This window comes from Petaurus breviceps, unplaced genomic scaffold (assembly GCF_028583685.1).
Source record: "Petaurus breviceps papuanus isolate PSGF00001 unplaced genomic scaffold, PetGlider_PUasm1.0 76, whole genome shotgun sequence".
NCBI lineage: Eukaryota > Metazoa > Chordata > Mammalia > Diprotodontia > Petauridae > Petaurus > Petaurus breviceps.
This window is the reverse complement of record NW_027186473.1, coordinates 26,730,147-26,746,320: the sequence shown is the minus strand read 5'-3', so window position 1 is coordinate 26,746,320 and position 16,174 is coordinate 26,730,147. Positions and strand designations below refer to the sequence as shown.

Here is a 16,174-nt window from a genome sequence, read left to right as displayed (position 1 = left end):
CCTTCAAGTAGTGGCTGACAGGTTTTGTGTAATCCTTATTGTAGCTCCATGATATATAAATTGTTTTTTTTCTTGTTGTTTCCAATATTTTCTCCTTAACCTGGGAGCTTTGAAATTTGGCTATGATATTCCTGTAAGTTTTCCTTGTGGGATATCTTTCAGGTGGTGATTGGTGGATTTTTCTTATTTCTACTTTACCTTCTTGTTCTAAGAACTTCAGGGCAATTTTCCATGATAATTTCTTGTAATGTTATTATATCAAGATTCTTTTTTTATCATAATTTTCAGATAGTCCAATTATTCTTTTATTATTTCTTCTCAATATGTTCTTTAGATCACTTTTTTCTGAGATGTTTCACTTTCTCTTCTATTTTTTCAATGTTTTGATTTTGTTTTATGATTTCCTAGTGTATTAGAATATCATCAGCTTTCCTTTGCCCAATTCTAGTTTTCAAAGAATTATTTTCTTCCTTAAGTTTTTGATTCTCTAGTTCCAGTTGGCTGACTTTCTTTTCATAATTTTCTTGATTTTGTTGGATTGACTTTTTTTTTCTAATTTTTCCTCAATCTCTCATTTTATTTTTAAAGTCTTTTTTAAGTTCTTCCAAGAACTCTTTTTGTTCCTGGGGCCATTTGACTTTTCTCATTGAAAAAGGAGTGACTTTTTTAGCTGCATTATCTTCCTCTGAATATGAAACCAGATCTTCAAACTGCACACACATATAAACTATGTACTGCAGGATTTTAAAGACCAGTGATCTCTAAACTTTTTTAATCATAAACTTGTATTATTAAAAAAAACTCAGGGGCAACTAGGTGGCACAGTGAGTAAAGCGCCGGCCCCGGAGTCAGGAGGACCGAAGTTCAGTTCCGGCCTCATACACTTAACACAAGCACACACACACACACACACACACACACACACACACACACACACAAACTAGCTGTGTAACCTTGAGCAAGTTACTTAACCCCAATTGCCCTCCAAAAAGAAAAAAAAATTGAGCACAAAATACTGTTTACTCTCTTAATTTTCCCTAATTATCTCTAATCATCCTTTGAATAATCTACACTGTTATTTTGCACTGTATAATCTTTGTTGAATAAACCATAAAGCACTAAAAAAAAAAAGTCATCATAACAACATGTGGAGTGAAACCAATTATTTCTGGGTCTTCACTCTTTGATATAAGAATGTAGGTGAGGCGTAACTAATCAGTTTGCCTAAATATGAAAGCACAGCTTATCTTTCCTAAATCCTCAAAAGACAATGATCATATTTTTGCCTTTAAAAAAGGAAAAATCCCTAAGTCTCAGATATGTTTGACAAGCATATCTTATTTGCTTTTTAATTCACACATAATAATACTTAAAACAAGTAGAGCATCAGTTACCTTTATTTTAAAAGGGCTATTCAGAATTTCCATGTAACTGTTCTTCTAATGCTGCACTCAAAACATGCCTTTGTCGGATAGCATCATATCCAGTGAGTTAGATACATGATGACATTGTTAATTTTAAAGCTAGACTGTTTTAATTTGTTTAATTTCTCTTTATTAACTCAGAAATATTTTTAGAAGTATTTTTTAGAAGTTTTTAATATAAAGGCTTTATAGAAACATTTAGGGTCCCTGGTTATCATAATGAATTTGTGATATTTGGGAAAAAATTAGAGTTCAAGTAAAAAAAGTAAATTTAGGGTTTTTTTAAGTCAAATGCTAAACATAATACATTCTATATTTATTATTGATACATCATTTCTATAATTACTGTGTTACATGCTGTCATAATTGAAAATATGTCCTTTCTATTAGTTTCATGTTTCCTAAATTTTTATTTTATATTGATTATGTAAAAGTAAAGTGCTAATTTAACATATATATCCACATTCATATTATTTGCACTCAAATTTGTTTTTCCAATATTTCTATCAAAGGTAATGTGTCACTTTTAAAAAGAGAAATTTTATTAATTTATAAAATCCTTAAAGCTAGGCATTTTGCTGTTTTTCATCCTTGCTTTCTCAGCACCCAGCACAATACCTGTGTGTTGCAGAAGGCTACTAAGTTCATTAACTTGAATTATTGAAAGAAATTTCTTAGAATTTTTCCTTTTGCCTTCATTTCAAATATTTAACTGTATGGCAGGTAATATATCCACTTTCCTGTAGAAAGACTAAATCTTACTCATTACTTCAAATTCATGGAAGAAGGTATCTTAATTATAAAGAACATCATAAATTTTTTCTTATTCTGATCATTAGATAAGGGAAATATCAAAATACTTGGAATGAAATTGAGACTAAATTTTGACATTGGTTTCAGAAAGAAAATAACATTTAATATTAATGACAGATATTTCTTTCAATCAAAATATTTCTGACTTGTGATCAGTCTTCATCCCAGTAAAACCTGTGTAACACCTGTCTAATTATTACAAATGCTAATTAGTGCTTTAACTGATCTATCACTGATTTCTTGGAAATATTTGGTCCCTGATTTCTCTAAAGTGTATGATACTACGGAAAGAATTTCTATCTATTTAACACTATAGCTCCAGCTCAACTAAATAACCTTCTTCCAAGACTTGTAGACATAACACTGAGCCCCATCAGAAAAAGAGCATCCTTTGAATTCTGACACTTCTATGGGAATTGATAAATGAACAACCATTTATTAAACATATTGAGTGCTGATTATAAAAAAAAAATACAAAGTTCTTGCCCTCAAGAAGTTTATATTCTGTCAGGGGATGCATACATACATATATGCATATGTCTATATATGAGCATATATGAAATATAAACAAAATAAGAATCAATAAGCATTTATTGAGCCCCTACTATGTGCCAGACATGCCAGTAGCACCTGATAGAATAAAAGGTCAAGCAATTGGCATCCACTGCCCCAAGAGTGAAATAACATACAAATAAGTGAAATAACTTATGTACAAATGATATATCTGCTTGGGCAAACAAGGTTACAGCACAATAAAGCAGTCAATCAATTAGTCAACAAATAATCATTAAGTTCTTACTATGTAAGTGTTTTACTAAGTGTTACATTTTACTGAGTTTTAGGGATACAAAGAAAGTCAAACACAGTCCCTGCCCTCAAGGAGTATACACTCTAATGGAGAAGGAAGCATGTACATACAAGATAAATACAGAGTAGACAGAAAGTAATCTAAGAGGCCCTAGCAGCAGAGGCGACCAGAAAAGAAAGCTCTCTGCATAAGACTGGACTTGAGGGAGTTTTAAAGTAAAACAGTGAAACAAAGAAGAGGAAGTGAGGAGCCAAAGCATTCCAGGCTGGGGGGGGGGCAGTCTGTGCAAAGACATAGAGGGGGAAGATGGAGGGTCAAGTCAATTTCATGAAGTAGTTGCTTTTAACTCTTACACCAGATTAAGATGGGGAACCTGTGACCTTGGGGTCACACGTCCCTCTAGGTCCTCAAGGGCAGCCCTTTGGCTGAATCCAAACTTCACAAAACAAATTCCCTTAATAAAAGGATTTGTTCTGTAAAGTGTGGACTCAGTCAAAAGGCCACACCCAAGGGCCTAGATGACCACAGATTCCCCACCCCTGGATTAGAAGATACTTACCCTTTTACCCAAAGAGGTAAACATGATGAAGGCAGCCAAAATACTATGGCAGCATTAGTAGTGATGAATTCCTCTTGGTGGAAAAACAGCCACTAACCTGGACATGCCACTAGGATGATATCTCAGTTGGGTGCTCTCAGTATCACTAATCATCTGGCATGGGAGGTCCACATGTGGTTTAGTGAGACTATCACTAAAGCAATTATATATTGCTTTATTGCAACTATATTATAAGTTCATCTTGGAGGTGTCTAATCATAAAAAGTCAATAGATGGATACTACCCATTGCTAATAATCCCTATCTGGACAAGGCATCTCATAATACTGTGGGTTCTTAGAAATTGTGGTGTTAATAATAATGGTATTAGCAATAATAAAAATAATAATAGCAAATATTTATATAGGATTTTAAAAGTTTATAGTGTTCATAAATTATCATACTTGATCCTCACAGCAACCCTTTAAGGTAGGAGCTTATTATTACTCTTATTTTATATATGAAGAAACTGAGGGTCAGAGAGTTTAAGTGATTTGACTAGAGTCAGACAATCGTAAGTATGTGATACTGAGAAATGAACCAGAGGGCTTTTTGGGATCTTATCATATGTAGAACCCTGTGGATGTGTGTTGATTGCTCCTTCTTCCCTCATAGAGTGAGGTATGTGGCCTGTGCCAAAACAGGGGTGGCAGTCATTGGATCAGTCTTTTTGTTTGTGCTAGTTTTTTTGTTTGTCCTGCAGAGCAAGTTCTTTTGCAGGGTCCCACTGTTCTATATGTGCTACCTGGGGGTTGTATTATTCTTAAATTAGCAGAGCACCAGCAGGTTGATGATCTGGAATGACTTTCTGTCTGAGGTCTCAGTGGGCCTTAATTTTCTCACCCATAAAATAGGCATAACAATATTTTCCCTGCTTATCTCATAAGTAGCTGCAAAGATCAAGTAAGATAATACATAAGAAAGCATTTTGTAAACTAAAAATTATTATACAAATATAAGATGGTGTCTTCTATTATACCTCAATCACAAACATCATCATATCAGAGTTGGTGGCATTGTCTAATCCAGGGGTGGGAAACCTGTGTTTCCTGTCCTCAAGTGTGGCCCTTTGAATCCAAACTTCACAGAACAATTTGTTTGGAATTGAAGTTTGGATTCAGTCAAAGGGCCACATTTGAGGACCTAGAGGGACACATATGGTCTCTAGGCCACAGGTTCCCCACCCATGGATAAGAGTGTAACATCTGTACCATGTTTTTAATTCCTAATATTAGCAGTATCATTTAATAGTGACAAAAGACAACTCCTGGTCACACATTAAAAACAATGTATACAACTTAAGCTATCAGAGTTACAGGGGAAGCTGAGCTAGGCCTGTCTTGTACAAACTCATCTGGTTAATGAGAACTTGAGATACCAAGTAGAGGATAGTGCCTTAAGGATGGATTAGGGGTAAGGTTTACTTGAAGTTCCTCTGGGGACTACCTTTGTACAAAGACTCCATAAAAGCCAAATATTAGTGAGAGTTAATCTTTATTGAAAGTGGAAGGAGGGAATTTTTACTATTTCCCCATTGCCCTCAGCATCTGCCAACAACTCCATGTACACAACTCCAGAATATAATTTGGTAAGACATAAAAGTAAACTCTCAAAGAGGTATTCCGAAGATTTATGAGGTTGTCTGGATACAAAACAGACTGACCGGGAGGATACAAGAATCTTTGTCTAACTATAGAATCATGAAAATTAGAGTCTCAGTGATACTCAATGAATACTCAGTGATACCCAGCCTTGGAAATGGGTTGCTACATTCTCTGTCAAATCAGCACCCCTGCATCATCAAACCACCATTTTGCAATCTAGTTCACTATCTCATGACTCAACTGATACTGCTCTCTCCAAAGTTACCAGTGAGCTCTTAGGTGCCAAATATAATGGTCTTTTCTCCATTCTTAGCCTTCTTAACTTTTCTTCAGCATTTAACACTGCTGACTACTCTCTTCTGGATACTGGATCATTTGGGTTTTCCTGGCACTCCTCACTATTGGATCTCCTCCTAGCTATCTGACTGTTCCTTCTCAAGCTCCTTTGCTGGAAATCCTGCCTCCCAACTGTGGGTATAACACAAGGCTCTTTCCTGGACATTCTTCTCTTCTATCTCTATATTCTCTCACTCCATGAACTTAATTATCACCTCTATATAGATGACCCCCAAGTCTATATATGCAGCTTTGGTCTCTCTCCTGGGTCCTCTATCACCAACTACCTAGAGGATATTTTGAACTGGCTCTTCCATAGACACTTCATCCTCTACATGTTCAAAAAACGACTCATTATCTTTCTTCAAAAACACAAATTTCTTTCACATTTCCCTATTTTATGAAGGGTAGCACTATCTTTCCAGAGACTTAAGGTCATAACCTCTAGGTCTCCTCATTCTCCCTTACTCAATATAGCTAATCAATTGTCAAGTCTAATTGATTCTACCTCTACAACTCATATTCTCCTGACTCTGATAGTTCCTAGCTGTGTGACTCTGGGCATGTCACTTAACTCCTCAAGTGCCTCTAAACAACTTTTGAGAATTTAAGTGGTAGGGGCAGCTAGGTGGCACAATGAATAGAGCACCAGCCCTGGAGTCAGGAGGACCCAAGTTCACATTCGTCCTCACAGACCTGACATACTTACTAGCTGTGTGACCTTGGGCAAGTCACTTAACCCCATTTGCCTTAACTTCTTCCCTCCACCCAAAAAAAAAAGAATTTAGGTGGTTAGAGCAGCTGCTGAAAATACTGGGTGCTTTCACTGGCTGTCTCCTAATCAAGAAAAGCTCTTGCTCAGATCCATTTCCTCCCTTTGTTCAAGTCCCCGCTAAAATCCCATCTTCTTCAGCAGGCCTTTCCATAACTTTCTTGTACCTTCTCTCTTGATTATTTCCAATTTATCCTATCTATCTATCTAATATATATATATATATATACATATATATATATATCCTATCTATAGATATTAGTTATAACACACTTGTACATAGTAGTCTCCTCCATAGCACTGTGAGTTCCTTGATAGCAAAACTGTGTTTTACCTGTCTTTGTATTTCGTTACTTAGTACAATGGCTGGGATATAGTATGTGTTTTAAGAAACGCTTGACTTTATTTGCTCTAAATTTGGAAGGGGGTGTTCCCTCTCTCGTTCCACTGAGACACACACACCCTCCCTCAAAACACAGAGAAAGGCACCTCCCCCCAACACACACACACACACACACACACACCCACAGAAGCTCACACATACTGACACAGACACGAACAACAGAAGCTCACACACACTGACACAGACAAAGACATGCACATACGGAAGCTCACACACACTGATACAGACACGGAGAGACAGACACACAGACAGGGAGACAAACACACACAGACACGGAAGCTCACAGACACGCACACACGGAAGCTCACATACACTGACACTGACAGAGACAGAGACATACACACATACACATACACACACACACACACACACACACACACACACACACACACACGAGGAACGTCACGCACCGGAAGCAGAGTCTGCTGGGAGCCGGAAATAGGTCCCTCCGCATCGCACGACATCACTCGTCCCCGCCCCCGTGACCCCTCCGGCTCCTCCCCGTTCCCTGCCTCCCTTGGGCGGCGGCGACAGCGGCGGCGGCGGCAGCAGCAGAGATGGACGAAGCTGACTGTCTCCTACCGCCTGGGGGAGAAGAGGCGGTAGCCTCAACGTCCTCGGCAGATCCGGGGGGGACCAGCAGGTGAGGCGGGAGGGAGACCAGCATATGTAGGCAGGAGCTGGGAAGCGGCGGCAAGGCTCGGGCTCGCTACCCCTCACCCCGGGAGTCCGGAAGAGGAAAACCGGACACTAGGCACCGGGCCCGGGGGAGATCCCGCCCGGGCAGAGGGGGGCGGGCCAGCTCCTGGCGCTCTGACCCCGAAATCGGTTGAGGAGAAAGCGCCCCTCCCCGCCCTTCCAGGATGCGCCCCCGATCCCGGGAGGGGCTCCACCCCTGGCCCCCAGGGCGCGGGCCTCTCTGGCCACGCCCCCGGCGCGGGCCGAGCCTCCTCTCCCGCTGTAGAGCCCCAGCCCTGAGGCTCCCCCTCGGCCCTTCTGTTTCTCTGTAAAATGGGTGCTTTGTGAAAAAGTGCTGCCTCAGAAATGAGTGCGTGTGGGCCTGGTGGTGTAACCCTGAGCGGTTCGGTCAGTAACATCCCCCCTGCTGTTGGGGCCAGAAGGGAAGCCCATCGAGGGCCAGCCGGCCTGTCCGAACCCCCGCGAGCTGGCAGAGACCCAGGTGGAAACCCTCGCTGTCTTGTCACCTGTAACCTCCTTTTCTGCCCCTAAAAACACATAGCCTTGGATTTGGTCTTCTTTCTGTGAGGATTCTTACAATACAAATCCCATCGTGTTAAAAGATCTGATGAATCAAGTGATGAGTTTGGCTTGTGGGTACATTGGAATCTTTTTCACTTAGAAGGAAGGCGTTCCTCCTTAAGCAAAACAAATAGGCTCCCGAGTGAATGGTGAAGAGGGAGATTTATCCTGAATGGCTACACTGAGAATATTCAAATGCTTTGAGTTTGACACTCAGCCAGAATGATCCCAAACAGAATGAAACATTGACCTTGAACAAATCACTTAACCTCTCAGTGGTCTAGGCCAGAGGTGTCAAACACACTACCAGATTAAAATGTAATTGGGAAATATTTAACAAAATAAATAAAAATACAGTTGAACGTAGATAATAATGTTTATATGTGATTTTCTAAGTTGATATGCACGGCTGGGATTCTTATGTAAAGTTAGTGACGCCTTTCTGTTTGCTTTTGACACCACTGCCCTGGGCAGCCCCCTGACTTGTTGACCTGCGGTGGTAGAGGGACTTTCCTCACTGGGAACCTTCCAATAGCTCTGAAATTACAGGTCCAGTCCCTCTTCCCATCCTTTTGTGAGCCTTGCAAAAGTCAATTGTTAAGGATGGAGTAATAATCATTGTATTAGTTGTAGTAGTTTAGTACTACAAATAACTAGCATTCATATCATGTTTTAAGGTTTGCAGGGCACTTTACACATGTTAACTCATTTGATTCACAGGATATTCAGTGAGGTAAGTGCTGTTATCCCCATTTTATAAATGAGAAAAATGAGGCAGCTGTTAAGTGACTTGTCCAGGGTCACACAGCTAAGAAAGTGTTTGAGTCAGAATTTGAACTCAGGGCTTCCAGACTCCAAATCCAACACTGCATTCACAGTGCCACCTCTGTCTTTGATAAATTCACATTGTTTTGGGGATACTCATAATTCTCAAATCAACTCCCTATGAGTATCAAGTTTATGACAGACTGTTCTTGGATGACCTACCTAGCAGCTCAGTTTGGAAAAGCTCAACATAGGGGCGGAGTCAAGATGGCAGAGTAGAAGCAGGAAAAGCTCAACATAAAGTTGGTCCAAGGTGATAACATTTTTGACTGCAGGAATTTTTAAAATCAAATTATAGAGAAGTTGGTAGTCTGTGTCAATTTAGTCAAAGATGTTTGAAATAATTCTGTGAGGTAAACTTTTCTATACATGGAAAAATTAAAGCTATTCAATGGAAGAGCTATTTAAAACATACCTTTTCCTCATTTCCATATTTAAACTTTGCCCATTTAGTCTTCACTTTTTGTAGGATAGGAAGGATTAGAAGGGTACTAGCAAGCAAAGTGTCAGGGAAGGCTATAGAGTGTTCTTTTCTGTGGGTTCTTATTTTACTGATGAAGAAATTTTAAGTTCATTTTAGGGAGGAAATTTGTGAAAAATGATAACCTTTGCTTTCACTGAAAATCCATGAGTTAATCCAAGAGTCATCTGATTTTGATCAAGTACAGTTTACATGGAAATATGCAATATTATATTTTAATGACAGACTTATTGATACCTTCATTTAATCACAAGTGTCTGAAAACCTAGAATGTACTTGCATATTTGCTCATTTAAAAAAAAAACTAGTAATTAATCCTGTTTTATAATTCTTTAAGAGCTATCGTTATGTAGGAGATATTAGTTGCCCCCTCAGTGAAAAAGTGCTGATTCTTCAGTAGGCAGGGAATACATATCATTGTTGTCCACCAGCCTAGATTGCATTTACTCTTAAATAAACAGATGGTTGTTGAAAGGTACTGTGGCCAAAACATTCATTATCCAGTAGCCAATCTAGGATCAGGTCCTCAGAAAACAATCCCTTGCTAGAACTGGTCCCCAGTTTTGAGCTTAGTAGGATATATGGTCTTGTGTCTTGCTAACTTAGCTTTTGAGAACCCAAGATCATAACATATCAAAATGAAGAATTTGAACCATACTTCAGCAGAAATAAAAATGTATTTATGCTAAAAATATGTGTGTGTGTCTATACACATACATTTAAAAGGGATTTTTTTTTAGACTTATAAAAGTTAACATTTTAACACTTATAGGTAATATCAGAGGTGGGCCTTGAACTCAATTGAGTTCTTGCCTCCAAGCTTGATTTTCTAGCTACATTGTGTCACCTCTCACCTACCTCTGACCAGTACTAACTTTGTGACCCTGCAGAAGTCACTTAATCTCTTAGTACTTCATGCAGTTGTGTAAGACTATAAATTGCAGAGATGGCCACCCTCATTAGTATTAGGATAGAGGATATTAGTATATCCTCATCCAGAATTTATCTCTATGAGTGAAACCATAGTCCCTCTCCAACAGTTCCTTGACCATAGTAAAAGTTTAATAAATGTTCATTTACTGACTATTTCTCTAAGTATTATTTAGTAACATTACTTACCCTTGTGATATCTTTTCTTTGCAGTAGAAACAAACATTCCTTCAATATGTCAGTCGACTCAATGGAAATTGATGATGCTTTATACAGGTAAGAGACCGTGGAAAGCTAATGTTTAGGGTTTGTATTTCAGCATTTGTTATTACAGTGCTTATTTCTTAATATTGACATAATTTGAGGTTACCATTAGACCTCTGAAGAATTTTGTAGATATTCAAAAGAATTCTCCCTTAAATTAGAATTGGAGCATTACTTTTTTGGCATACATTTAAAAATTTCACAAATATACTTGAAATCTCAATTGGTGGTTAAACTACTATCAGAAAAATATTGGGACAAATATAAGAATGTAGGCTACTCTTGAATCTTGGTCACATTCTTAAAATGAAATCTGTTCTTAAAAAAATTTACATACATAGATATAAATGCAGGTGCACATTGAAAAATAACATCAGTTTCTAGGCCACACATTTAGATTTTGTATAAGCCAGATTTGAGGAATATCATGACCTGTGTTTGGACCAATATGCCTTTTAAAAATTTTTTCCCTGTTTTGTAGGATTCTAAAGGATAATTATAGAAAAACCATTAACTTTAATTGGTGATGTATGAGAAAGGTGAGGTGGTTGCTGTTATATCATGAATATGACAGATCAGTTCATTAAAGGGAATAAATATTCCTAGATAAACATTAAATTGTTCATTTGAAATTATTTATTTGAAGTAAATTATTTATTTGAAGAATAGGTGATTTATCTGGCAGAGATATGTCACTTATTTCTAACTATCTTCATTTTTTTCCTCAAATATAGCAAAGTGACCTAAGTAACATTAATAATGTTGCCCAAGGCATATGAAACACATTTCAAGTTTTATTATTGATGTACCTATAAAACAGTGAATATTTTAAGTTGAAAGTATTTCAGGTTTTTTTCTTCCTTTGGAAGATAAATTTCAAAACTGAGAAGGCTTTTATGTCTAGTCTAACTGTCATTGATTTGCCTCTCCTCTACAACTGAACTATGCAATTCAACTTCTATAATACTATCTTGTGTTTATCAGAGTTGTGTTGTAGGTATTGGTCTTCTTCACCTAGACTGAATATCCTAAGGTCTGAACTCTTTATTCCCTTAGTCCAATCATTCCTTTTCTAACTTCACGTACTTCTTTACTCAGCCTAGACCAGGTAGGGGCGGGGAATCTTTGACCTTGAGGCCACAAGTGGCAGGTTCCCTACCCCTAGCTAGATCCTGAGATCAGCCATTTCAATCAACCACTAAAATCTTCTGTTAATCCCCAAACATGAGTTTGAAACTCTATTCCTCATTCTATACACTCTTGTTTATTCTAGATACTGAGGCCATTTCTATTTATCTTCAGTCTTCCACTTTCTATTAAGCTTCTTCCCTTTCTTTTAAATACTGTTCACAGGACTCTTGTCTTAAAAATAGAAACCTTCTCTTGACACTGCTACCTTTTTACTACTGTTTTTCTCATCTTATTGCCATACTTCTTTTTAAAAGATTACACTTACTACCTTACTGCCTATTCACTGTTTAACCCTTTGCATCATGGTATTATTAGGATCATAGATTTAATGCTGAACAGCCCCTCAAAGGTCCAGCCATCTCATTTTATATAAGTTATATACATGTGCAGTCATGCAAAAATACATTTCCATGTTAGTCATATTGTGAAAGAAAACACAAACCAAAAAAAAGTATCCTTCAATGTTCATTCAGATTCTTTTGTCTGGAGATAGATAGCATTCTTCATCATAAGCCCTTCAGAATTGTATTGCTTAGAATAACTTAAGTCATTCACAGAAGATCATCATATAATATTGCTGTTACTGTGTATAGTGTTCTGGTTCTGTTCATTTCACTTTGCTTCAGTTCATATAGGTCTTTGCAGGTTTTTGTGAGAGCATCCTGCTCATCATTTCTTATAGCACAGTACTATTCCTTCACAATCATTTACCACAACTTGTTTAGCTTGGACACCCAATTGATGGGTGTCCCCTCAATTTCCAATTATTTGCCAATTCTAAACAAAAACAGTTCATATCCTATCTAGGGAGAAAACATATAAACATGTAAGACATATAATGTTGTATTTACAAATACAAAATAAATACAAGGTAATTTTGGGAGATAGGCAGTCCCTGCTAGAGAAATAAGAAAAGACCTCCTATAGAAATTGGTATATGAACTGTACTTTGAAAGAAATTAGGCAGTCTAAAAGGCATGGAAGTCAAGAGGTATATGCATTCTAGGAAATAGAATGTTGTATATGAAGACCACAAGAAGTACATTTTGATTGGTCTGTAGAATCTAACATCCTCCTCAATTGCTGTTCTTCCATTCTCTTCCATATCTAGTCCATCCTTTATAAAGCTCCCAAATTGATGTTTCTAATCTGACTGTCTGACCTCCGTTCTGATTGTCACTTCTCTGTTCAGAAATCTTCACTGGTTCCTTCTTGTATCTAGGATAACTCATAAATCATATAGAATCTGAAGCTTGACGTTTAAAGACTTTACAATGTGGCTTCCATCCTCCTTCTGGTGTAATTTCCTATTATTCATTTTCATATGGTCTCTATTCCAGTTAGTTGTTCTTTACATACAGCTTTCCATTTACTCCCTCCATACCTTTGTATGATCTGGTCCCCCCATGCTTGGAATTCACCAACTTCCTTCAAAGCACAACTCATATACTGCCTCCTTTCAGCATCCTCTCCCTCATTGGTACTCTTGCCTTCTTGAAATTACTTTGTGTTTCTTATGTTATATATTGTATTTCTTACCACTAAGTAAGATACAAGCTACTTGAGGACAGAGACTCCGATTGAATTCCTTAGCGCCTGCACTGAGAACTTTATAAGTAAACATTTAATAAACATTTATGGAATTGAATGAATGAATAAATAAGGCCATTACCTTCAAGAAGTGGTGCCTACAATTGTGGGAGGACAGATTGAGGTTGGAAGGTATCTTAGAGGTCGTATAATTCAACTCTCTTTTCACAGCATATGGCAGATTCTGAATTTGAACCTGTAGCAGCAAGCACCCTAGCATACCCAGGGTAGCTGCCAACACAGGTTCTTAGATCAGCTTTTCTAAAGGAAAACAACTCAAAATGGCTTAACAATCTTACTTTAATCAAACATATGTCATTTACCTAGTTTGGGGGAAAAAGGTCAGCACCCCGAACTTCAAAGAATACAAACAAGTTACAGTCAGAAGTTACAAGCAGACAGAGAAACAATTCAGCAGACAGGTTTCCAACTGTCTGACCACTGCATCCATACCTAGTCACAGTTACCAGAGAGGGAAACACCAACATCTGGGTTTTGAAAGCCACGGGTCTCAACAGCTTCCTAGAGTCTCATCTGGTCAAATCACACACCACTTCTCAAAGTCATCCCCAAAGCAAAACCTCACATCAGGGTATATATAGCCTTCTCCTGGATCAGAGAATGTCACAGCCCTCTTGACCCACTACCCAATCACAAAGCATCAAGGCATGGGCATTCCTGAAAAAAAAGCCTCCTGCCATAGGCTCCATGTGACCACATTCAGCCTGTTAGGGGGCAGAGTATATTTTCAAGTCAAGGAAGGTTCTCAGAGTCACTTAAGCCTATTTGAGCCTAGTGGCAGGGAAGATCGTAAATTCCCATAACAGAACCCAGGTTCCTTCACCTCAAATCCAGTGCCCCTGCCACTATACCACATCAGTATTCATACTGTCACAAGTTTTGTAGCTAAACTCCTTTATCTGTTGGTTTTAGTATACCTAATATTTTTAAAGTTGTAAATGTTCAATTTTTCTTTTAATAACTAATTAAAAATGAAGATTTCTTACCTATTATATAATGCACGCAAGTTCCTTTTTACTATTTCTTTTGATTAGGTTTTAAAAATTAGAAGACTTTAAAATTATGTTGAAATGTGATTCATAGGAAGTTTTAATCTTCAACTGAGGGTAGAAACTGGTAGTTGTTTTTTTCTTCAGAAATGCTAAGATTAATATTAGAACTTTAAAGAAAGGATGCTTTTCTTAATAAGCTTTTTTTTCTCACAAATGTGTGTCTTACTTTGTAGTCGACAAAGGTATGTTCTTGGAGATTCAGCAATGCAGAAGATGGCCAGATCTCATGTTTTCTTAAGTGGCATGGGTGGACTTGGTGTAGAAATTGGTAAGTTCTATTTTAATGTTTATTTGGAACACTAAGGTCCCAAAGTACTTTTCAGAATTTTAAATGTGTGTTTCTTCAACATAATTTTTATTTTACTTAACTTAAAAGTAAGAAAAAAAGTTCCACCAGATATTGATTGTCCCATGTACACTTCCCAGATTGTTTGTAAATTCTCTAGGAAGTAGATGATGAATTAGCCACTTCTCTTGAGTGTTTCCAGTAAGTTATATTTATCTAATTCTTTTCCTTCCCATTTCAGCTAAGAATATTGTTCTTGCTGGAATCAAGGTATGTGGTGGATGATTGTACATGACAAAGTAATTATTTGTTTTAACCTTGTTCAGTAAATTCCTTATAGCTGGTTTAAGATTATTTCCTCTCAGCCGCGTGTGTGTGTGTGTGTGTGTGTGTGTGTGTGTGTGTGTGTGTGTGTGTAAACATCATTTTTTTTAATTTCTTCCTTTTTTTTTTTAAAGGCACTTACAATTCATGACACAAAGCATTGCCAAGCATGGGATCTAGGAACCAACTTCTTTATCTGCGAAGATGACGTTGTAAATAGAAGAAACAGGTCTGGACAAATTTTATTTTTTGATGTCTCTACTATATATGTTTGCATGTCTAACTTGCAGCATTTTTACATGAATGAATGAGTTTCTGAAGGGTAAGGGAAACATTTATTATACTCGTACCAATTAGAGCTTCAAAATACGACCATATACACGAAACTCCCATTTGATTTCAACAGTGACCTATAGGAGTCTCACAGAGCTATGAGCATATCCTTTGAGATTGTGTGACTACTCATCACTGCCTCAATAAGTGATAGTAGGTATTTATCAAGTTGTTCTTGTAATTCTGAAGCTTTTAAACTATTTTATTAAAAGTTCCCATGAGGTTTCATATTTCATTGATATGATGAAGGATATTCGAGCAATATATACGCAGTTTACATTGAGTAGATAAATTGTCATTTTTATTTCAGAGCTGAAGCTATAATTCATCACATTTCAGAGTTAAATCCATATGTCCATGTCACATCATCTTCTGTCCCTTTAGATGAATCAACAGACCTCTCCTTCCTAAAACAGTACCAGGTAGGTGGTTGTCAGGTAGGCAATTATAGTTAATGTTGGTATAATCAAAGTTTGGGGATACCTACCCTATGCAATGCTAAGTTAGTAAAAGGGATTCCCCACACTCTATCCCCTAATTAATTACAAATATTAGTGCAAATCTTTAAATGCAATGAATTTCTGGGGAGATTAAAGTACAACACTGGTTGTCCCCTATGATGATTTGTTTTTAATTGAGTTTTAATTGAGTTACTTCACAGGAAGTTCCTAGACACCTCCCATAGTACTGCTGGTGTATGTGGATTACAGGATGAAATCCAAAGTAGATACTTCAAAAAATTAAAATATCACTGCATGAGTTAAAGGATTTAGAAAAGTCATGTTAATAGTCATGCTATCATTGATTTATAGATTGCCAAAACTCATAAATTATTAATTTTGGAGATGTGGAGGCCGAAT

At 37.4% G+C, this 16,174-nt stretch overlaps 1 protein-coding gene across 1 annotated transcript in view; it reads left to right on the top strand.

The window, feature by feature from the left end:
* Positions 1–7,191: 7,191 nt before the first annotated feature.
* Positions 7,192–16,174, top strand: part of UBA6 (ubiquitin like modifier activating enzyme 6) — a 75,412-nt gene continuing 66,429 nt past the window's right edge. The window contains exons 1-6 of the mRNA XM_069105327.1: positions 7,192–7,400; positions 10,467–10,529; positions 14,545–14,639; positions 14,899–14,927; positions 15,116–15,210; positions 15,625–15,736. Coding sequence (XP_068961428.1) covers positions 7,315–7,400; positions 10,467–10,529; positions 14,545–14,639; positions 14,899–14,927; positions 15,116–15,210; positions 15,625–15,736 — 480 coding nt within the window. The 5' untranslated portion in view covers positions 7,192–7,314. The remainder of the gene's footprint in view (positions 7,401–10,466; positions 10,530–14,544; positions 14,640–14,898; positions 14,928–15,115; positions 15,211–15,624; positions 15,737–16,174) is intronic.